Source organism: Vombatus ursinus, unplaced genomic scaffold (genome assembly GCF_900497805.2).
Source record: "Vombatus ursinus unplaced genomic scaffold, bare-nosed wombat genome assembly UNPS02014833.1, whole genome shotgun sequence".
Lineage (NCBI taxonomy): Eukaryota > Metazoa > Chordata > Mammalia > Diprotodontia > Vombatidae > Vombatus > Vombatus ursinus.
The window spans coordinates 9,478,868-9,504,104 of record NW_020954611.1 but is presented as its reverse complement, the minus strand read 5'-3'; the positions used below and the strand labels follow the sequence as shown (position 1 = coordinate 9,504,104).

The 25,237-nt window shown below is 34.6% G+C and overlaps 1 protein-coding gene across 4 annotated transcripts in view; it reads right to left on the bottom strand.

The window, feature by feature from the left end:
- EXOC6 (exocyst complex component 6) overlaps positions 1-25,237 on the bottom strand; it is a 207,342-nt gene that overhangs the window by 52,638 nt on the left and 129,467 nt on the right. For all 4 annotated transcript variants that reach the window (XM_027839891.1, XM_027839886.1, XM_027839889.1 and 1 more), the window contains exon 19: positions 5,668-5,809. In XM_027839891.1, the coding sequence (XP_027695692.1) occupies positions 5,668-5,809 (142 nt within the window). The remainder of the gene's footprint in view (positions 1-5,667; positions 5,810-25,237) is intronic.

The window sequence follows — 25,237 nt, the reverse complement described above, 5'->3', positions numbered from 1 at the left end:
ACCAACCAGAGCATGAGAAAAGCCTCATCCCCTCTGTTTGGATCAGTTTCCCTCATGACTGAACCTGGTCTGAGACCACATAGCAAGCATGGTGACACAAGACAGTGTAACAATCTACAGCAACAAAATAAAAACCAAAGTCAAGTAACACCTTACTTTTTCAACACATCACAAAAGAATGCAGTGATCAACGAGTGAATTTCACAAATAACTGAGGCTTAACTTTTATAAGTGAATTTTTAATTGTTTGTTAGAAATCTTTCTAAACTGAATTACACTTATTTTTATAATTTTTCTAGCTACTCACTCTCTTTCCGATCATAAGCTATCACGTCTTGCTTCTGACAGTATATCAGCACTCCCCTTCCTCCTCTTCCACTTTGGCAATGGAGAGGCATATGATGGGTGTAAGCAGGCTGCAATATATAACCAATGAGGAAGTAGGAAGAAGGGGGTGAAGAGGAATAAAAGATGTCATCAAGAAATTATCTGATAGAAAGAGAAGAAGGGGTGGTTAGGTGGCAAGAATAAGAAATGATCTCTTTCCTTTCCAGGCTTCACTGCACTCCAAAATTTCTCTACCATGACTCAGAAAGCTCTTCAATTCCGAAAGTTCACTCCAGTCAGAAAATTCACAAGAAGGCCCTTGTGGCCTCTTCCTCTGATTGAATGGCTCTTCCCAGAACCTTTACTTAAGGAGGGTGCCCAGACCAGACATGTCTCATTATTCTCCAGTCTGAACTGTACTCTGAGCTGTCTCTACTGTGCCTCTCCACCTCCATATACACACCAAGCACCTTCACCCCTCTTCCCTTTCCCCCTAACCTCTCACCTCCATTAGAATGCAATGCTATTTGGGAACAAGAATGCTCTTTTGGTTTGCATTTGTATTCCCAGTGTTTAGCATAGTGTGTAACACATAAGTACTTAATAAATGCTTGCTGACTGACTGATTAAAGGACAAGTGAACTACCAGTGTGTTCTACAGATACTCCCACAATGTCAGGAAAAATGTGACGCTGACCTCCTCTGTTGAATTTATGAGTTGACATCAATAAGAGTTACAAATGATTTGAAGGAACGAATGGGGTGTGATCTGCACTACTGAAACTTCCAAATTGATGAGATCAAGGACACATTTGAATATTTGAGTACTTCTATGTACATTGTCTTCTTTATTCGTGAAGGTTTATGGGTGATGCAGATTTATGTTATGAGGCTTCTCAAACTCTACACAGCTTAATATTTCAGCAAGTCAATTTGGGCCTGCTAAGATCTTGCTAATTACAAGATCTGAATTTCAATCTCAGATTTGCCACATATAATAACTGATGCGGTTTAGGGGTTCAGGGGTGCTGGGACCCCAAAATCACAACCCGCGGGTCCTGCCCAAAAGAATTCGACCCACGCCTTCTTTCAGTCAAAGACAAAGTTTATTAGAACATCCATTAGCTGTTCTAACTTTCCCTGTGACCTCCATGAAGGAGGATTCAGAGGTGCAGAGGGAAGGGAGTAAGTAAGCCTCAGGGAACCAAAAAGCAACTGCAGTTTTCCCCAATTCCCTAGCACTGACAGAATTAACAGAATTGAGCATACACTTCCAGATAGGGCGTCCGTCCTTGTCCTCTATGCCGCGGAAGGTGTACCCAAGTCCATGGCCTTGAACCAACCCACTGGACCGAAAGCCTGAGAGCATCAGGCTGGGCTCAAGACAGCCTCATAACTGTCTGCCCGAAAAGCACCTCCAAGCCTTGGTGCTTGGAGAGCGACTCAAACTGCAGAGCAAGAAAAGAGGGAGGAGGGAAGCTCACATACCTTCCAGTCTTGGCTGGAGAAGAACTTGGGGTAAGGCAGTTCCAAAATGATACGGAGGGGTTCAGGGGTGCTGGGACCCCAAAATCACAACACGCAGGTCCTGCCCGAAAAAATTCAACCCAAGCCTTCTTTCAGCCAAAGACAAGGTTTATTGAAGATTCACCATATTAGCCAGACTCTTAAGGAATCTGAGCATCTATGGGCCACTGCCTAGATTCTAAGAATCTGAGCATCTTAATGGAGACAAGATGGACCTTACATACAGAAAACCTATGGGAGGGATCTAGGAGTGGCCAAGGACTCTATGAAGTAATAGAATTCCTGGGACTTGGACCTCGTGGCCAAGGGAGAATGGAGCCTAGCTAGGATTGAGGGTGGGAAATGGCCGGGGGCCACAGGGCGGTAAGACAATAGAGGGGAGATTGGGTGTAGCCACAATGAAAGTTGATGGAATTATAGCCTCAGGCAACCGCCAGAGATTTGGCCATGGGGGGGGGGGGGAAGTCCAGGGTTTTTCCTTTCTGGGGTCTAGATCACAACCCCATCAATAATGAGCATTAGCAACAAGATAAAATTGCCTTAGCCCAGCATTTAAGGCCCCCTCCACAATCCAATTCCAAGTTGCCTCTCCAGCTTTATTTCACATAACTTCCTTACTAGTGGCCATCAAGATGCTCTCTGGAAGGGACCTTGGGATAACAGGTATAACTTCATCATTTAACAGGTAAGGAGACTAAGGTCCTGAGATGTGAGGTAACCTGACAGAAATAATATCTAAGACTAAAAGCAGTAAGATACATGAGCTTTGTGATCAGACTCATCACATATTAGCAGGATTTCAATTTCCTCATCTGCAGAGTGGGGAGTTTGGATCATAGGATGTCTAAGTTCACTTTGAGCTTTAAATCCTATCATCCCTTGAAGACTAATTGCCTTCCCACTACTCAGCTCCCCTAAATACTCAAGTGGAGGTATTGGTATAATCAGTCTCGACTACATTCAACTGCTTCCCACTGTCACAGTAGCATCCAAGCATCACACAAGGTTCTGTGTCCTTTTCCATCTCATCATCTTCAAATGCCCCACTCTCTACTATACTGACAGTCAACAATCTTAACTCTATACTTCCTGGCTCTTCTGCCTAGGATTCTGATCATATGTTCCAGTTTTCTAACCTGGACTTCTTGATCCCTACTATCTGACTTTCCTGGAGTCTAGACTTCTCTGCCTGGGCTCCAAACCTCTGTCTCCAAGATCTCTTTGCCCGGGCTGATCTTCCTGGACTTAATTTGTATTACTTACCAATTCCCAACCTATCTAGTCAAATAATGAGTTCTATCCCTCCAACTGTCAGCTATCCCAATTCTGTTGCTACCCAAGTATACAAATAGTATATTTCCTTTTTAGTTTCTAGGTTGCCTCTTTAGGATTATTTTAATGCAGCTAGGTGGCATAGTGGATAGAGCACCGGCCCTGGATTCAGGAAGACCTGAGTTCAAATCCGGCCTTAGACACATAACATTTACTAGTTGTGTGACCCTGGGCAAGTCACTCAACCCCACTGCCTAACCAAAAAAAACAAAAACAAAAAAGACACTCTGCCATTAGAGAAAATAAATTATTTAAATGGTTTTGTATAATTCTTTGATAGTCAATGTACTGGGATTCTTTTATGCCATAAAGTTAGGAAAATTAAAATTAATTACATGTACATTAAAACCCCAAGAGTTAATGCTCTAATTTGTTCATTATAAAGTATATATGTATGTATATATGTATGTATGTGTATGTATGTGTATGTATGTATGTATATACATAAAGTCTCTAGTGCAGGGGCAGAGGGATTTCTCACTGACTTTCTGCTAGTTAAGCCAATTTTTCAGTTTAGTGAAAGAAATGAAGCACCTTGCGATATTATTGAGTTCTCCTAGCCATAGGACTTCAAGCAAATGTTATTTGGGAGGTTGAGGATGTTCTACAAGGATTTCCTCTATAAATACCAGTTGGAGTAGATGGCCTCTGAGAGCTCTTCCAATTCTGACATTCTGTGATTCTTCGAATAAGTGTATAAGTTCTTTGTATACATTTAGGGATGTAAATTCCCAGCAAGAGAGGTTCTGTGGCAAACTTCAACAATAATAAAGAGATCTGTTCCTTGTCATTTGAACCTAAAAGAAAGGCAGTTTCTACCTTGAAGTAACAAATCCAATATTCAAGTAATGATCATCTGTCAATAACCTAAAGGATGCAACAATTTATCTCAGCACCACCAACAGACCATTGAAAATTAGCAGGCACGAAAAATGGGTTAACTAATGTCTATGTGAGATGATTCCTGAATAAACAAGTCTTCAAGTTGAGCTGATGAGGCAGCTTCTAAGGAACATGAAGGAATTAGATGCTCAATAGTTATAGCGTAGAAATGATCTTAATTGTTTGTGAGCTGGACAATTTGCTGCAAGAAAAAAAATTAAGGAAGAGTGAAGCAAGGATAGCTCCTGATTGAAGAGAAAAAAATGAAAGTGTATCTAAGGGAACAATAATTCCCTCTAAAAATCTAAAATTTTTCCTTTTTTCTAAGCCATTTATCTTTATCGGAGGTACAGACCCCTTTTCTTTCTTCCTTTCTCTTTTCATAAAAGAAAACTTTCCTTTTTAACTTTTTCCTTGAAAGAAATGAGCAGGTTCATAAGCAAATAGGGCCACTCTTAGAAATATATGGTTCTAATCTCTTTATTCTTTAAAAGTCACTCTCCAATACAAGATTTATTATCTCAAAATTTGCCTCACATAAGTATTTATAATCCCCCTTGTGCCCCACTGATTTTCAATTTCTCACCAGTGGTGCCTGACTAAATTGCTGAGTACTTGAGTTTATGATAAGGTGGAATTTGCCAACCAGGAGTTTTCATCAATTTAAACAAATCCCTATTGAATTGGTCCTATAAAACACTATCTAAAAATTGTTCAGTTGTACACATGTCCACAGTCACGCATTTTACATATATTTCATGCTAATACAAAGTAACATCTAATATTGGGATCTAGGTTCCTGATCTAATGCTGACACTTATTAGCTGTGACTCTGGCCATGTCAGGTAAAACTTCTCTGAGACAGTTTCCTCATCTGTAAAATGGATACTTTCTTATGGTGCTTTGCCTAAGAATTGCAGGAAGAAAGAAAAAAGATTCAGAATACAAGAAAATATTCAGTCATAACAGAATGCTTAACAGCAAAAAAGAAAAAAGAACTGGTTCTACAGATTAAGTTCATTCAGAATGAAATGTTGGGGGAAACTACATGACATTATTGAAAAGACTGGACTACCTAGAGCAAGTATTTTTAATCTGGGGTCTGTGAACTTGGTTTTTTTTTAATATTTCTGATAATTTTATTTCAATATAATTGGTTTCCTTTGTAATTTTATATATATATATTTACACACACACACACACACACACACACACACACACACACACATATTTCATTATTTATTTCATTCATTCCGAGAAGGGGTCCTTAGGCTTCATAGACCTAATACAAAAAAGAACCCCTGATTTAGAGAAAGTAAAATGTGAAAGGTAGGAAGATGGATTGTCATTTATTTTTTACTTTTCCACTTCTACACCCCTCTCTGGCATCCCCTAGCTCTGTGGCTGATCTTATTTCCTCCCCTGAGGAGCAAGGCAGCAGGCTTCCCAGAAGCTACGGCTGCTGGAAGTTTATTTAGAGCCATGTATCCCTCTTGGCCTCTTAAGTTTCTGAATTGTGCTTAGATTATTTCACCTAATTAAAAAATAAGCTCCTGGAAATGAAATGGATTTAACTAATATTCAGAATAAGGTACTTACATTCACACTGTATGACATCTAAGTTAAATTGCTGAACAGCTCCCATGCTTATCTGTTTTAACTCATTGTCCAACAACATCTGCATTAAGGATGTTGACAGATGCTGGCAGGCTGACATACAAGCTGTCTGGGCAACTTTTCCCTAATAAAGAGAAAACCACATACACAAAGACATCATAAAATATCAGTTAAGTGAGACCTCATCAAATCTTAAGATTAGTTTTCTATTTATAATTATCAGTCCTTTAAATTTCAGAATACTCAATGCATTTGCCCTAGGACTAGGAATTAAACAGTGCTGCCATTTACTTTTATTTCTCAGATAATAACATTAAAGTTGTAATGGCACAAAGATAAACTAAAATACATGTTCAATAATCATCAGTCATTATTTTTATCACCTGAAAAACAACAAACATTTTTATAAGAATAAAAATTCAAATATAAGTATACTTTACTGATCTATGATCACAGCAATTTTGTCAAAAATAGGATAAGGCATCCTTTATGCAATTAAAGTAAAAAATTAATGTAATCCATGAATTATACAAGTTAACTGCATGAAGTCACAAATAACAATGACCTAAATCTGAAAAAGGACCATGGCTGAGTATATTGCTTTCTTATAAAAAAGATAATTTATAACAGTTTTTATGAACATTTTTAAATGTATCACCTGTCAACAGAATCTGTTTTTCATAAGTCATCTGTTAGTTTTAGAGATCAATAGAACTTACAAAATTAATCAACAGAACTTACAAAAAAAACCTTACAAATTACTAACATTAATTTTCTAAATTAGAATTTAGAAATGTATAACCAAGAAAAACATAACTGTATCTTTCTTACAACTTGTACAAACTGTTAAAATATTTTCTTCTACAACATTATCAAAACTTTTTCTATAAAGACAACTTAAATCTGAGTGTTTACATTTCAGAGCTGTCTCCAACCATAACACTATAATGATTTTAAGCATAAATTTTACTTTTCAAAGTTGGTGAATGTTGAAAATTTAAAACTTAGTGATTACTTTTAGTAAAATGTTACAATATAATTCTTAGTATGTTACAAATGAAATATTAACATATTAAGTGAAGTAAGAGACAAGTATGTGCTATAGCATACAGTTTATAAACCATTGTTTTTCCAATGTGGTATGCAAAACCCCATTATTTAGTCAGAAAGTTGTACTTTGGGGAGCATAAAAAGCTGCATTTTTGTCTTACTCGCATCAACAACATGTTACAGTAAAATTCCTTATTTAATTATGTTTTTCCTACATACAACAGTCAAAGACAAATAAAACAACAGGAGCCTAAAAAACATGTTCTAAATGAAAAAAAAAAAGATATCAAACACAAAAGCTAGAAATCTCGGTGCAAAAAAACTTCATAATAATTGTTAGAAGTACAAAAATTGATGAGATAAAAGCATATATTTTCAAATAATATTATTAAACATCATACATTTTTTAAAAATCAGACACTTCACAAGACAGATTAGAAATTTTAAGTTTGCATAAATGAGCCATTAGCATTAAACACCATGCACAGTTTAAAAAAAACTATATATCTAAATTGAGATGTCAATTTTTCAAACAAAAATCTTACAGAAGAAAACAAGTATGAACAACATATTTGAGAGACACTGATGAACTGCTGAAAACAAATATATAAAACAATACAAAAAAACGCAAGTCAACATGCATGCTTCAAGATCCCAAACCCAACAGGAATTAATCTGGTAGACATGCAATATTATTCCTCAAGCAGCATAATATCAAAATGAATAGGGGGAAAATAAAGAAAAGAAAAAGGAAAAGAATAAATGGAAATTCATTTAATTACAATGGAATAGACCTAAAATATATAATAGAAATGTCATTCTGATTCAATGAACAAGTATTTTAGTTGAATGTACTGTTCCATCAAATTAGCTCCATCTTCTACTTATGTTGTTACTATAATGTAATAACTGCATAAGCAGATTTATAAGTTGTCAAAAAAGTTTTAGCATTCAATTTATTTTATATGCAAATATTGCATATAAGTAAAAGATACTCTTAATGAGCCTTTATGATCAAAAACAGATGCTACAAATTAGTACATAATAATAATAACAGTATTAGAGCAGAAAATAATGATAATAGAACTAAAACATAAGACACTCAAAAAATCTGGGGAAAATAAGTACTTCAAAAGCAAATACATATACATGTATATATATGTGCATTTAATTCTTCCTTTCAATACATCTGTAGCAAAATTTAGATATTTCTTTAAACTATGTATAGTAACTACAGGCTTATTATTCTCAATGATACAATATTAAATGAATTATAAAGTACTTTATAAATATGCAAATGAAACTGAAGTTTTCCTTTCAGATATGAATATAAAATTAGGGTTAATAAAGATGCAGGCATAAAATTATTTTAACTATTATTTTATTAGTTGTCTGCGTGGTGCTTTTAAACATTCAATACTTCCAACTTGGGAAATTTACATATCATACTCTTTTAAATTGCTTTTGGTATTTATTTTGAAATTGAAAATAGAAAAAATGTTAACATTTCAAATACAAATACACATAAAATGTCTCTAGTAAGTCATTTCCATCATCAGTATTTATAGTGAAAGCCACTGATTGAAGTCTTTCTTTGAATTGTGTTGTCATTACTGTTATGCCCTTAATAACATATTGCCATCTAGAATACTGAGATAAGATGCTTTTCATATGCCAGGGCTTTTCATTTAGCATGTTCTACTTCTTTCATTATGCGAAACAAAAAAAGATGCACTTATTTGCCAAAAAATGGAATAGCTTTCCAATTGCAAACAACTGTGGAATATCTACTGTTCACGTTTGAAAAATTAATTGCAACATCATTAGCTTGTTCTTTGGCTTCAACAAATTAAGTTCAAAAAATAAGGAACTAATCTATAAGTAAAAACACCTGCTGAAGTTTTTAAGGACAACAATTTTTTAACCCACCATCTAACATTTTGCTGAAATACATGTTGTAAAAGGAGAAAACCCTTAGATAAACTTCTTGTATTTCAAAGGAACTTGTAAAAGAGAATCTGCTGACATATTAGATCCTTTTTGCAGTACCCAAAAGCCTTTCTTTTAAGAACAATTGCAGTAAAGAGACATTTGGCTCCTAAGAAATTCCCAAAGGGTCAGCCATATGCATCCTTCCATGGCACCTTCACAGTGCTGCTTTCTAGATCCACACTAGCTACCTCAAAAGCAGCTTTCATCATTTACTAGAGTGTCAGTCAATATGATTTATGGACTCCATTCAACAAAGTCAAAGCATATAGAATGAGAAATATGACTACAATCTGCTAATTTGTTTTGTATTGAGTCACTTAAGAGTCAAAGACCTGATGTCAGGCTGAGACCAGCAACACAATTAACCAGCCGGTGACAGATTCATCCATCCTCCCTGCCAGGCTGTGCCAATCAAAGACAGCATGAGACGACATTTGGTGAAACCAGTAAGAAAATGCATTCTCTAAGTAACCTATGTGAAGTCTTGATTGACACTTTTTGAATTTAACTTGTGGGGCACAGCCACCTTTTACCCAATAGCTCCTCACTGCAAGCTGTGAAATAAGGCTTTCACTGCCAATCACAAGAACAATAACACACAAACTCCCAACCCCCAACCTAAAAAAAAATTCATTTGTTTATATGTTCAAATTAGCAAAATTTCAAAATTATTTTAAATTTATGGAGCAGGTTGCAGATATTATTTTTAAAACACCATAGAATCACAAAATTAAAATGCAATGCATTTTATTTGTAATAACATGAAAACAATGTTTTGTGTTTTAGCTATGGTAGGGATCATTTCTGCTGCGACAATTCCACTGTAGTAAAAAAAATATCAAATGAGAATGGAATACTTCAAAAACATAAATTTGCCAGATTTAAGTTAAAGCCTTAGTTTATTTTGTTATCTTATTTTACTTCTTAAAGTAGTAAATCAAATGCCCAGCATTCATTTAAAAATAATTTGTAATTAGTTTCCAATTATTCCATTCTTTCTCTCAAGTTCTATTACTCATCATAAATCTGTTATTGAAAACTCAGCACTGGCAACTAACCATTCTTTGTGTGTGGGGGGGGTATAATGTAATGGTATGTATGTATGTATACATGTGTTTATATGTCTTAATGACAGATCAAAACTCCTCCCAAGAATAGACCGAGAAAATACTACTTTATCTTTATAATTCAAAAAGAAATCAATTTTTCATTATAAACTTTCTTATGAGGTAATAAAAATCTAACAATTCTATGAAGATTCAGAAATACTATATGGCATGTTTATTTCTCTTAAAATTCACAATAATGTATTTTATAAAAGTATAATTAAATATATTAACTTATTATGGAAGAGCAAAATGCAGTTTATATATTAAAATTTGTCTCTATGTTGATCCTACTAATTCTGATTCTATGATGTGGCTTTTAGAGTTAGTCTTTAAAAGGAAGTGAAAACTCTTGTATTACACAAACTTCTGCCTCTTTGGAACAAAAGTTTTTAGCTATGGGGCTGATTTAAATTTTTTTAAGTGAAGGCAAAAGGGGAGGGAAAGCTTTCTGATGAATTGGCTGGCCTCCTAGGGAGCCTGAATTTACAATCTTTTCATAGTTTATGCAAGCTTGAAGACTGAGGATTATATTTTTCTTAATTAAAATAAGAAAAAAATTACAAAAGGGGTATTTTCATCTAAGAAATGATCTATTCTTCCTTATAAATAGGAATTCTATTTTCTATTTTGATTGCTATCTAAAATTTTATTTCTTATAAAAAAATTAAAGCAGTCACATCAAATAGTCTAAGAACCACAAAATGCTACTAAATCAGAAGAAAAAAATGTGTCATTGGTAAAGGCTATGAAAGATTATCTAAGTTGTTTCTTATAAAACAGATACCTATATTCTATAATTATGAATTTCTCTGTAAAATCTCCACATGCTATATCCTACTCCTAAGCATAATGTTGTTTATAAAATTAGCAGTAATTTCCAAGAATAGAATATTGCGAGTTTAAAATATCAGACATAAGAATGAATCTCCTCTGGTGAATTTCAACATATTTAACACTTTCATAAGTCTAGATTTCTAAGAATGCATCCTGAAATTCACCAAAAAATTTAACCCACCAGTCCATTCTAATTAATATTCCTTCTATTACAATCTTTTATAATTTTCAAACATTCTCCATAATCCTTTCTACCATGCAAGTTCATTATAAATCCTTAGTCAACATTTCTCATTCTTCCTTAGAAGCTCACTCTCCTCCATGAAACTTTCACCTTTTTAACAGTCTTTAGACTCAAGGGCATGGAGCAGAAATACTGATTGCCTCTTTTGGTCAGATATATATATACGTATTTGGAGGAGATTTATCTTACCCCCACCCAGGGGAAACACAAAAAATCAAGTCAGCTTACACTTCAGTTTGTTTATTTGTGTGTTTAAGATTAGATCTCCCTGTGTTGCATAGGTTGGAAGTACAGGGGCTACTCTTACAGTTTCAATCCCACTACTGATTGGTTTGGAGCCATGACTGCTCCATTTCTGATATAGGCCAATTTGACCCTCCTTAGGTAAGTTGGTACCCTTCCTCACCCAACTCACATTATTAATATCAAATTTTGAGCTCAGAACTCCTGAGCTCAAGAGATTTTCCAGCCTCCCCAGAACAGGCTTTGTTATGCCCTACAATATCTATGGTACACTCATGCTTCTGCCTCATGCTCTTCTTCCTATGAGATTCATATTTTTTACTTTCTTCCCAAAATGATCCTATTATTAGGATTTTTTCACCAGTTATCTATTAATATTATTATCACTGCTATTGTAGCAGAGTTGGAGCTCCGTTCTATTCCACTCCATGAGCCCCTTTAAACTCTCCCCTTTTTTCCATTCCTCCTTCACAATCTCTTTGAGCCTGCTTCAAAGCCAACAAGAATGACGACTTCTGCAGGTATGGCAGAAGCAACCTGAACTGCAGCAGAACACAAAGTGGCTACAGATACAGTCCCTGGGTCCCACCACATTAAGCTCTTTTATGCCTTTCTGATGTTATCTGTCCCCTTGTCCATGCCTACAGGTCATTACATTTCTTTAATGTAGAAAAGGACACAGAGCCCGAATAGTGTTTTTTATTTACTCTAATCTACAGATCTAGAGAAGAACAGTTATTGGAAATGGAAATCTTGGCCAATTTCAGTCATTAATTGTAAAGAGGTTCTCATTTAAAGTCTCACTTCTTCCCTTGCTTTCTGCTTATCAGCATATTTAGTTGACACACCTTTTTGTTCCATTCTATGGAACCCTCTCCATTCTATGGAGCCCTCTCAAATAACTATCTCCACCTTCCCATAACTTTGCTCGGATCCAATATTCTATAAGGTGCCCAAACTTCCTATAGTAAGGATTCCTTTCTGGCCATGTCAATGATTGCCTCCTCTAGCCTCAGAGCAACACTTAGTTGTTAACCTGAGTAATTCACAACCAAAACTAAATTTATTGGTACCCTTCCCCACACGTTCTTTAAGTTCATGGAGACTAAAAGAGTCAAATACTTGTTAATAGCTCTAGGACTCTGTTAACAATTGTTTCTGTTACTGTGAACTCTTTTCACTCAACTTTGGGCTTGCAACTGCATTCTGGAAGTTTGAGAAAAACTGAAAATATAACTTCCAGATACAATGGGTATTACTATTTGTTTTTACTGTGTTTGTATTAATATTTAAAAAACCTCAAGCAACAAATATTTTAAATTTTACTCAATCTCAAATATTTACTGGTATCTTCTTCATTTAATAACTTTCATTCATAAAGTTTCCCATTTCTTAAGGTACTATTTATTCTCATTTATCATAGATTCAAAGCAGTCACTTACAAAAACTACAAAGTATCACACACTGAACTTAAAAATCTCCTTGATTTTTTTAAAAGGCTGATTTTGTTTTTATTGGCAGAAAGGCAATTTTATTTTCCTTTATAAAGAGTATTTATATTTCTCATTTTCTTCACAGATTTCTCTTAACCAAAATGTACACAATCTTTTTACTGTGGGAAAAAAAAGACTTCGGGCCTTTTTAAGCATTGGATTGGAATTTTGTAACACTCCTAAGGAATTCCAACTTTCAAATTTAAAAGAATTCATTCAATAATAGTAACAATAATCACTCCTGTTGGCCTTAAGATAAGGTTATAAAAGATGTGACAGCTTAACTGTAATGCTATAGTGGCTCTTTTTTTTGGTGAGGCAATTGGGGTTAAGGTAACTGTAATACTAATAAAAAATTTTATTGCTACCACCTCCTTCAGGACAGTTAGGTGGCACAGTAGATAGAGTTCCAGCTCTGGAGTTAGGAGGATCTGAATTCAAATCCAGCCTCAGATCTTACTAGTTGTGTGACCCTGAGCAAGTCATTTAACCTTGTTTGCTTCAGTTTCCTCATCTGTAAAATGAGCTGGAGCAGGAAATGGCACACCACTCTAGTATCTTTGCCAAGGAAACACCAAATAGAGTCACGAAGAGTCAGACACAACTAATCAACAAACAAAACAAAAATCCTACACTTCCTCCAACTCTTTAATGCTTTCATTTTCCTCTGAACTACTCTGTAAGCTAGAGGCAGTATGTTTTTTAAGTTGGATTGGCTTTTTTTAAGGATTCACAAATAAAGTCAGGATACCTGATTCAATACACATTTTTTCCAGACCATCCTATATTATTCTTCTGAGAAACAAATTTCAAAGGCACAATGGAAAAGAGGAAATCATTCCTAACAACAACCATTTGAATTTTGAGGAAAGTTGCACTAATCACTAAACAGTTTATCCAAAAGCTCTGTAATCTGGAAATAACTGGGCCACAAAAGAATCTAAAAATTAATCTATTTTAAGGGTATGTCTCAACACATTAAAGTGGTTCCAAATAACATCTGGGAATATAATTCAACAGTCATTTTATATATAATTCAATGTTATTTTATTCTAAGGCACTTTTCACTATTTAACTTCATTCTCTTATGTACACATTTAGTCTGATGAAGGTGCTATGGAGAATGGTTCCATTGTGTGGCTCTTTTCCCCATAGTATAGAGCTAGAATGCCAGTAGTGCCACATTGCTGGCAAACCTCAGCATCATGGCACAAAGTTGGAATTGGAAGACCTCCAAATCACACAGTGATTCCATGAGACCCTCTCCTCCTATGAGTGAAATAAGTAGGCATTTAGGAACCTGAAACCCCTATAGGTAGTTTGTCACTACCCCTGGGACATTTCCAGAGGTCCCTTCTTGGGATTGCTGGAATAGAGTTATAGGTAAAAATACCTTATGATAAGATTCAAAGACAAGCCTGAAAACTTCTTTTATTCAGTAGACACACGCTGTTGTATATGCTTCAAGCTCAGGGTTTCCCTGAGGAGGGTACCTAATTGTTCACAGCCCTACACATGACACTAAATCTCAAATCTCAGAGTTTTTATGGTTGCTTCTGAGGGACTTTGTTTGCAAAATAATTTTAATCATAACCTGCCTCAGCAAGCCTTAGAAACTATGCTATGCCAATGAGTGAAAATAATACTATCCTCAAACTTGAGTTCTCCACAAAACCACAAATATGATATCAAACAAGTTACCAAGAAGACTAAAATTTCTTTTAACAATTAAGCAGAGAAGAATAAGCCTGTAGGCAGTTCATAGTTTTTCAGTATACATGCTTTCTTTGGCTTTTATCTACTTACCGACATGGCTGCATGGTCATTGTTGTTATTCTGAGAAGGAAATCAGCAAAGCAATCAAATCAAAAAGCAAAATATATTTGAAAATAGCAGCAGCAGTATTCATAGTAGCAAAACGTAAAGAAGTATACTAGTCTTGTGTCTTGCTATAATTTTAAAGGATATTTTAAATATACTTCTGGAAATAAAAGTTAATTTACAAGGTAAACTTATCTATTACTTTTCTTTTAAAGGTTTATATATGAATGTTTGTATACACAAAAATTACTCAGAAAATAAAACCTCCTTATTTTGTTTTTCTTCTTAGTCATCAACAATCACCCTTAAAAATGGCTACTGAAATATCTGAATTCCCAAGAGGTATTTAAATGTCTGCTGAATGGGCACAAAAAACAGAGAGAGCCCTGATATAGTTCCTTCCAGCAGAGAAATAAAATGCCTATTCCATTCACAAATAACAGAAAATTTTACTGCCTTTCTTTTAAGTACTGAGAAAAAAATTAACAAAAGTTCTCCTTTTAACTTAATTATGTAATACTCCTTTGTAGGTATCTCCCATCTGGTGGTCTTTGTGTAATTATTAATGAATGAAATTTAAACAAAAGGTGTAAGAGAGATACATGTAGCACCGGCTGCTTATTGACTAAAGGAACATAAATGAAATGCTATGATTTTCTGTCTGTCCTTATGATAAAATAGATAACAGCATGAATATACATAAATACTTACACACTGTTGAAGTTGAACACATACACATACATGAAACTAAGAGAATTTTTAATGATCTTCTCAATCATAAAAAAATCAAGTCAAAGTTATTGGTGAATTGCAATAACTTCACATTGTCAAAGCATTCTGCAATTATAGATACAAAACTCAACCAAAAAGATTGTAAAAATTATTTTGTATTTAATTGTTAAATTCTATTTTCCTTAAGGAAATAAATAACAATCCAAAGGAGTAACAAAAGCAACCAAGGTAAAGGGTATCAAGGTAATGAAAGAATACCATAAAAATCTGGATGTAACATTTACTTATTTATTTACTTATTTAGCCATCAAATATAATGCAGTTGTTTTAAAAAAAGATATTATCTAACAGGCTTTTAAAAATATTTCAACCATTAAATGTTTAAATTTTTTTAGATTTGTGCAAACCTAAAGCAAATTAATTATGAAAATATGAAATATATGCATAGCTACTGAGACCTTCTTTGTTTTTACTCCCCTTTATGGACTGTGTCCCAGCCAAATTGTTTTCTGTTTTGTCCTAGATTCCCCTGTCTCTGTATGAATGTATGCAGGTCATCTGTCATACTTAGAAGGTGCTTTCTTCACATCTCTACCAGTTGAAATTCCTCAAAGATCAGCTCAGATACTGCCTCCTCCATGAATGCTTCCCTGACTACTCCCTCACCCATGATGATGATGATCTTTTTTCCCTTATGGTTTCTGAGAGTACTTTTTCTAGATCTTCTTCATCCCTATGACATCCTATTTTGCATTATACTTATTTGTGTACATGTGTTATCCCCTTAGTAAACTTTAGGTTCCTTGAGGGCAAAGGTTATATAATTTTATATCCTGGTATCCCCAGTGTCAAACACTGTGCCTTGTAATACATAACTATAAGAACTGATGTTTACATAGCTCTTCAAAATTTGCAAAGCCTTTCACATACATTCTTTAATTTGAACCTTACAGAGATTCAAACCTTATAGGAGTAGGTACTCTGGTGAATGTTGCTAAATAAATTGTTTCTTATTTGAACATAGACTTTTATATATGTAATCATAATGAATAATTTTAGTCTTTTTTATTCAGATGAATACTATAAGACATGATGTTTATTAAATATAATAAAGGCATCACATGTAGTTGGGGTTTTTTTTTGCAGAAGTTACTTAATACCGTAAATTACTGACTGACCATTATTACCCTGATATCAGCAGAATATCTTGTCTTTCTAATCTTTATGTACTCATACAGTTGTCTCCAATAAGTCATTTTACAAAAATGAAAATACAAAAATTTGTGATATTCTAATCTGTGCAATGTTTTGTTACAAAAAATAAGCAAAAATGTGGAAATTCACTCTAAATATGGGGGGGTGCGCCATATGAATGTATAGATGTAGAAAAGGGCAGGACTAGATCAGAGAATAACTAGGAGTCTATTTATGATTAATTTCAAATAAAGCTAGAAATGAGTCACTCATAGAGGGTTTGCATAGTTGTCCATCTACATGTTTTGCTTTCCTTTCAAATTTATAAGCTCCTTAAAGGCATAACTGCTTCTTATTTGACCTTTGTGTAATAAGGAGTTGTCCCTCTTCCTGTGAGCCATAGGATTGTGAACTGGGAGCCCCTGACTCCGCCTTCCTTTTGGAAGTGTCCGAGAAACATCCTGGGGTAACTGGAATAAACCACACCAGATGCACCAAACAAAAATAAGAGAAGGAAAGACAAGCAGACAGAGAATTAGGAAGGCCTCTCCAAAGAGATACTAAAACCCTAAAAGACTCGGTTGGAGATGCTGACACAAGTATACTTATTATATTGGTGACTATGGGTTTGAACACCAATGGACTCAGATGGTTAATTTTTCTAAACTCCTTTCCCCCCATCCTTCATTTTTTATTCTTTGTTACAAAAGATGTATTTGTGGGGAGGGGAACATGTTTGTAAAATGAAACTGACATAAAAACTAATTTTTTCTAAAATTAAAATATAATTTAAAATGAGAACAAAATTATTCTATAAATTCTTATTGTATGTAATAATCAAAACCAACTTGTCAATGTTTTTACTTCTGAGTTCTTTCAAAGTAGCAACAGAAGGAACATGTTCTAGTCTTAGGAGTATATTTATGTTTTCAACTGAGGTCTCTTGACAATATGATGCAGTAGAAAGAATGCTGTACCCAAAAGTCAGGAAAGATTCAGATTCAAATGCTGCCATGGATATTACTGGCTGTAGGACCTGCATAAAGTTACTTAAGCTCTCTAGGCAGAATAACACAGTATTGTACACTAGTTTCATGATGGCATGCTCGCACAGGTTATGAATAAAGGATGCTATTCTCACACTGTCCCAGTCACCAGTGGAGCAAAGCAGGACTGTATGCTTGCTGTCATGCTTTTCAGCATGATGGTTTCCTTGATGTTGTTAGACACCTTCAACAAGGATGAAAATGGCATCAAGGTCAGCTACTGAACTGATGGTAAACTATTTAACTTGAGAAGGCTACAAGACAAGAATAAAGTGGAGGGAGAGTTGATGTGCAACTCACAGAAGATTGTGCACTCACTGCAGCCTCTGAGGCTGAGACGCCAAAGTCTATGGATCAATTCTCTACTGCTTGTGCTAATTTTGGCCTGAAAATCAATTCTGAGGAAACAGAGGTTCTCTACCAGCCAGTACTGTGCCATCCATACATGAAACCATCAGATACAGAAAATGGAGAAATTCTGAGTGCTGTGGATAAGTTAACTTACCTTGGTTGCATACCTTTCAGGGATGCAGACATAGATAATGAGATTGGCACACACATTGCCAGAGGTAGCTCAGCATTTGATAGGTGCCAAAGGAAAGTGTGGGAGAGAAGAGGTATTATGCTGTATACCAAACTGAAGATCTCAGAGCCACTGTGCTGACTTATTTGCTGTATGCCTATGAAACCTAACAGCCTATCATCACTATACCAGAAAACTGAACTATTTGCATTTGAATTGTCTTAGAAGATTCTGAAGATTACCTGGCAAAGTAAGGTACTGGACACTGAGGTCCTTTCTCAAGCTGAACTTTCTCAAGCATTCAAACTCTACTGCAGAAAGCACAACTCCAATGGGATGGTCACGTAGCCTGAATGCCAGTATGTTTAACTAAAAGACTATTTTATAGAGAACTCGTAAAAGGTAAGCACTCATATGGAGGCCAGAAGAAGCAGTACGAGGACATTCCCAAGGTCTCTCTGAAGGATTTTAGTATTGATTGTGAGATATGGAAGACAATGGCACAAAACCACCCAGCATGGCATGCTCACATCAAAGAAGGTGCTGTGCTCTATGAGCAAAGCAGAATTGAAATAGCACAAAGGAAACACGAGATGTACAAATCTAGAGATATCTTCATTCCAAATGTTTAGACAAACTATTTGTCTCCAACCTGTGATAGAGCCTTCTGAGCTCATACTGGGCTGATCAGCCACAGTCAGACACACTGTACCTTGACTCCAACATAAGTGACGTTATTGATCTTCTTTGATTATGAAGGATGAACAACAAAATAACACCTATAGTGTGATTTCACAAGGTTGTTATGAAGACAACATATGATAAAGTGTGTAAAGTCCTTTCCAAAAATTGGGGTAAAATTAGGTCATGATTAATGTAAGTTCAAAAGATGTGAAATTTGATTATAAATTATAAAATATCAGGTTGCATTTAACACAAGCCAAAATTCATTAATGTAGCACGTGCAAGCAAGTTAAGGGTTTTAACATATCCCAGGCAACTGAATGGTACAGTGGATAGAGCTCTGGGCCTTAAGTCAGGAAAACCTGAGTTCAAATCCAGCCTCAGACAATCACTTACTAGCTATAAGACCCTGGGCAAGTCACTTAACCTCCAATTGTTTCAGTTTCCCCATCTGTAAAATAAGGATAATAACAGCACCTAGCTACCAGGGTTGTTGTGAGGATCAAATGAGATAATAATTGTAAAGAGCTTAGCACAGTGCCTGGCACATAGTAAGTATTATATAAATGTTAGTTACCATTGTTATTATTATAACTATTATTATTAACCCAACATCTCAGTCTGCACTTGTCTACAGACACATGTATAAGTGATGTGCTGCTGCATACCATATTACCAACAAATGTGCTCTTCTTTTTTAAAGAGCCCTTGATAAAATGTACAAAATGAAAAATACTTTAGGTGGGTTTGTTATTACATTAGAACAAAAATTTGATATAATTAAATAGTAAGAACATGATCACAGTAACTCTAAAATAGACAAGATGTTAGAATGCCTTAATCTATAACACAGATTATAAAACATTAAGACAAAATAAAAGAAAAAGGCACAGTTTCAGCCTTTTGTATTTAACAAATATCTACAAGGAACAGAAGTATTATGGATTGAAGAATGAAATAAAAAACACATTCCTCTTAGCAAAGCAGCCATACAGACAAAATCTTCAAATTCATTTAAGGCAGTAAAAGAAAATAGAAATGAAGGGGACAGTGAAGAAACTTTTATGGCAAACACTGGTTCGATAGTTTTAAAAATCAAGTTCAATTGTATAATGCTAAAATTACCAGAATGGTGGCTCATGCAGATAAGGGCACAGTAACCAAATATCTTGATGTTTTGAAGAAAATAATCAAAGAAGGTAGATATACTGATCAACAAAATTTTTAATGTTAAACAAGATTATTCTGGAAAAGGATGTCTTCTAGAAAAAAAAAACTTAATCTGGATATAAATTGTCTAAGGATTACCTAACATTTTTTTGGGAAGCAATGAAGGGGATTCCAAATTAAAACCATTGTTTATTTAATCAGACTTGAAATAGTTGTACTCTGGAAGGCTATAGGTATTGATCATTTCCAGTTCTTTGGTAAATGAGAAAGCATAGGAGATGAAAACTGTTTTCAAAGACTAGTCTTCAAATTATTTTAGCCTGACTGCTGAAAAATATTGTGAGGATAATAAAATTGTGTTTAAAGCATTACTGATTTTAGATAATGCCAGAGGTTATCCAACTAAACTTGGCTCAGTGTGTGAGAATGTGAGTACGCCAAGTTAGCTGAGAGATGGAGGAATCTCTCTTAACTACCATTATGAAGATTTAAAGAAAAAAGAGTTCAAACTATGCTACTAAAATATTTTAAATAACAATAATGACATTTACATCATATCAGTGTAGGCTTATCTTTAGGTACAATATGGAGTAGTTTTTAAAAAATCTTTTTATTTCATAAATTTTGCTTTCTAAAAATACTCTATTGAATCAGAAATGTATTTTTCTTATCCTTAGATTAAATAAAAATTTTCACTGCATATTTCTACTATACTTGAACCAAATATCATATTTTACATATAATTATAATTTCAAATAGTTTGGATTTAAATCATGTAACCACTTAGTAGGGAATTCATTATTTGCACTAATGGGGATCTGGATGTATACATAAATGTCAGCTATCATGGGAAATAAAAGAACAAAACAGTTTCTGATAAACCAAAAATGAGTTATCGAACAAAAGATAATGAATAGACACATGGGTATGATCAGGCTGCAACATATAACCAACAAGGAACGCTGAAACGCAAGAGTAAAAGACATCATCAAGGAAGTGTCTAATAGAAGAAAAACATGAGCTGTCACTTGGCAAGAATGAGGCATGACAGGTAGATAACTAGAGTGGTCCACTGATAGGAAGTCTCTGGCATATTGGGTGAATCTCCTGTCGCAAACTTGTCAGAGGGAATAGACAAGAGGTGCATATCATATGCAGGCGTGGGTTATGGTCTGCGTTGTTAGGAGAAACTAATAAAGCAATGAGATTACCATCTCATTTCATTATTTTAAGTCAGTCTCTTCAGATACACAACCTCAGTTTTGTCCATGACAGTTTCATGCTCCGTGTATCTTGTCCAGAGAAGAGGAAGATATATTTAAGTATCACTTTCATCAATTGGTTTAAATTGACCTCCAGATTCAGGTTCAAAGCCTTCATTCTCTATTCCTTGGTAGACATTAATAATTTTACACTTACTAAGTCCAAAAGACATTATGATACAATTGAAGAAAGTTTCTACCAGATGAAGTAGCTGTTTAATGTTTTTCAATCAAGCCATTTAATTTTATATCATCCATGTACTCAAGTGATAAATATGTTTCTGTATGACTCCCTTTTTGACTTGAAAGCCATACTCAATTCTGTTCAGGGGTAATCATAATGACTTTAGGCTAGGCAGAACAAACCAGGATTAACCTTTCCCTGGAGATGTCATATTTTATATCAATTGTTCTTGACATTATTGTATTGGTGGTGTGCTTTAAATATGATCATCAAATACTTTAGCATCTTCATTATGCATGGAGCTGTTTTATATATTTACAATTCATGACTACGCGATGATTATGGAACTGAGTCAAAAATTTTGCAATAATCAATAAAAGTGATAAAAAAATGTTTCAAAATTTTCAGGTGCCTAGTTCAATAATTGCCAAATCCATAATGAGTGGTTCTTGTCATCCCTGAGATTTTTTTGGTACGGCCTCTTACTTCTCAGTCACTATTTTTTTTTCTAATGAGTGTGTGTGTGTGTGTGTGTGTATTCATAAGAGAAATACAAGCTTGAATGATTTCTATTAAAATATATGAGTATTCAAATAGCCTATATTTGGAGGGGTCATTGGTACTCACATGATTTGGTAATAAACATGTGATGTCTTCTGGTAAGAAACATAGAATCAGTTTTACATCAGAGAAGAAGCTGGCAGACTCCTTTGCTATTTTTTTAGTGTTACCTTCATCATCGTCACTACAGCCACCATCATCTTGTTCTTTTTATCCTTTTCAATGGAAATGGTTCCCAGAATAAATTATCTTATTATTCTTTCACATTTGATGTTTTATAGACTACTGCACAAATAAATAAAGTAACTACTTTCTGTAAATGAATAAAACTATTTGAATGTAAGTTTATCCTCTCTGTAGGTTCACTGAACACATTCTTCATCCAATACAAGTAGTAGACAGGAAAAGAGGGATGGTATGCACTTCATATTGTTTCTTTGTGAATTTTATTTCCTCTGCTAGGTCTCTATATTTTTTAAGGTTTTCACTTCAAATAGTTTGGAAAATGTGAGTATTTGAAAATGGTGATACCTATTAAAACATTGTTCTTTAGTTTTTATGGATCAGTATTATACCCAGGTAATTGTGTGCAAGAGTAGAGTCTGCCATAATATTCTAGCTCAAGTAGAGTTTATTTGTTGAGTTTTCCATGAGTTTACAAGGTCCCTATTTGCAATGCTACCCATCTTACAAGCTTCCACACACCAATGAAATAACTCTAAGGGCAGGAAGGGGTGTTATTTATCACAACTGCTCTGGGTAAAGGGATTAGTCATCTGCCAGTCCATGAAGAATAGCAAGCTTCGGATGCATAATTCTAGCTAGCAGGTCACATCTTCCCAAGCATTTGATAGATGCTAAATTTTTGAAGTATGCAATGATATGTTGCACGTATCTACCATTTCCTTATAGATGCCTCTATAAGTGCTGTAGCTCCCTTCCTCAGCATCTACAGATACTGTAAACCCAGAAAAGAAAGTTTTCTTCACCACTCTGGTGAAATGAATTTAACATTAATTTTTCAAAATCAGAAATGGACGTTTTAGCAATGGAAATGACATTAAAGAAGATGCATTACTGTTTTGCCATTGCACACTGGGCCTATCTTTCAGCTTAAACCTCATGTATGTTTTATCTCCCCTAGTAGAATGTGAGCTCATTAAGAGCAGAGATTGTTTTATTTATTTGTATCCCTAGCATTTAGCACCATGCTTTGTACATTGTAAGCATTTAGTAAATGCTTTTTCATTCATTCCTTTATAATCTCCATTGATCATAAAGTCCAGGCTCTTTAATAATAATACATCTGTCATTTCTGATTAGAATAAGCTGTCCTTGAATTATCATAAATACATGTTTCCACAAATAAATTCATATGAACAAGGCATTTATTGTTCGATGCTTTTCTGTTCAACAAATTAGTGCCTAAGTTCATGAAGATGAACCCATGGTCACCCATGGAGGGCCTTTCGATTGCATTCTTTAATCTAAACCATTCTGTAGGATCCATCCAGAAGTAAAGCACTTTCAGTTATATTCAATAAATCCAATGATATGTGCCTGTTACTATCCTTTACTACTGTTTAATGAAAGGATGACTGCTTATTCCAGGAGGATTTCATAAGTTTTTGACCTATCTATAATGTGCACTAAGCACATCTATCAATTCTTTCCTCCTCTTTCATGAAGAACTGTTAGTCTTTCTATAGTTGACTTCTAGTAGGCACTATGTTTCATATCACATGTGTTTTTCTCCAAATACCTTCCAAATCTGTTATGGCTCACTTTACAATTCTGAAAGTGTACATTAAGGCCAAGCTTTAAACATGCTCTTCACATTTGTATTGATTTCAGGATGCCAGTAAGCCTCTAAACATATTCAATTCCAGCCTATTCTTTGAAAAATTTTTGTTTGTTGTGCCCCACTTGAAAAAGCCCAAGATATCTGGAGGTAATGCTTTCATCCACTGGTTCAATGTGACTTTGTGATTTAAGCTCAAAGCTTTCAACTTCTAGCTTTCACTAGTGCATGTTAAGAATTTTATGCTATAGTACCACTTCTAGATTTGTATCCCAAAAAGATCATAAAAATGTGAAAAGGACCCACACGTACAAAAATATTTATAGCAGCTCTTTCTGTAGTGGCCAAGAATTGGAAATTGAGGGGATGCCCATCAGTTGGGGAATGGCTTAACAAACTGTGGTATATGAATGTAATGGAATACTATTGTTCCATAAGAAAGAAAGACTTACATGAACTGATGCTGAGTGAGAACAACCAGGAGAACATTGTACACAGTAACAGCCACACTGTGTGATGACTAACTTTGATAGACTTAGCTCTTCTCAGCAATGCAAGGATCTAAGACAACTCCAAAAGACTCATGATGGAAAATGCTATCCACATTCAGGGAAAAAAAAACAATTATAGAGTCTGAACGCAGATCAAAGCATTCTATTTGCTCTCTTTTTTTTTTTTTGTTTCTTCTTCTTTGTGGTTCCTCCCATTGGTTCTTATTATTCTTTACAACAAGACAAATGTGAAAATATGTTTAATATGATTATATATGTAGAGCCTATATCAAACTGTCTCGGGAAGGAGGGAGTAAAGGGGAGAAAATTTAGAACTCAAAATCTTATGGAAGTGAATGTTAAAAACTAAAAATAAATTAATTAAAAATTTTATGATATATACAATGATTCAAGACAATCCCAAAGGACTAATGATGAAGCATACTATCTGCCTCCAGAGAAAGAACTTTCATTGTTTGAATACAGACTGTCATTGTTTGAATACAGACTGAAGCATGCTATTTTTCACTTTCTTTCATTTTTTCTTCTATTCATGTCTTCTTGTACAAAAAGACTAATATGGAAATGGTATACATAATTGCACAATAAAAAAAGAATTTTATGCTCACAAAATACAAATATTTTTATATAACTGGAGAAAACTTCCATAATATGAAGTAATTGTTTAATGTGTTTTGGTAAAGCCTTCTACTTTGATATAATTGATTTATATCAAATGATTAATAAGATGTTTGTTGGTTCACCTTGGTCTTTAATTTTGAAGTTACACTTAGATCTACTTAGTAAAGATGATAATATTTTATTTAGGAGGGATAATAAAGTATTTAAGGCTAGCCAAAACCATAATGGGTTTAAACTGTCTCCCTGACATTGGTGGTAGTAGTAGTACTGGTGGTCTTCTTCCCCTTGCCCTTTCTTCCTTCTTCTTTCTTCTTCTTCTTCCTCTTCTTCTTTTCTTCTTCTTCCTTCTCCTCCTCTTCTCCCTCTTCCTCCTCCTCCTCTTCCTCTAATTGTTCTTTTTATTCTTATCATTACTATTACTTCTACCTAATCTGGACACACCCTGCAATTGAAACATTTAATCTACATTTTTCAAA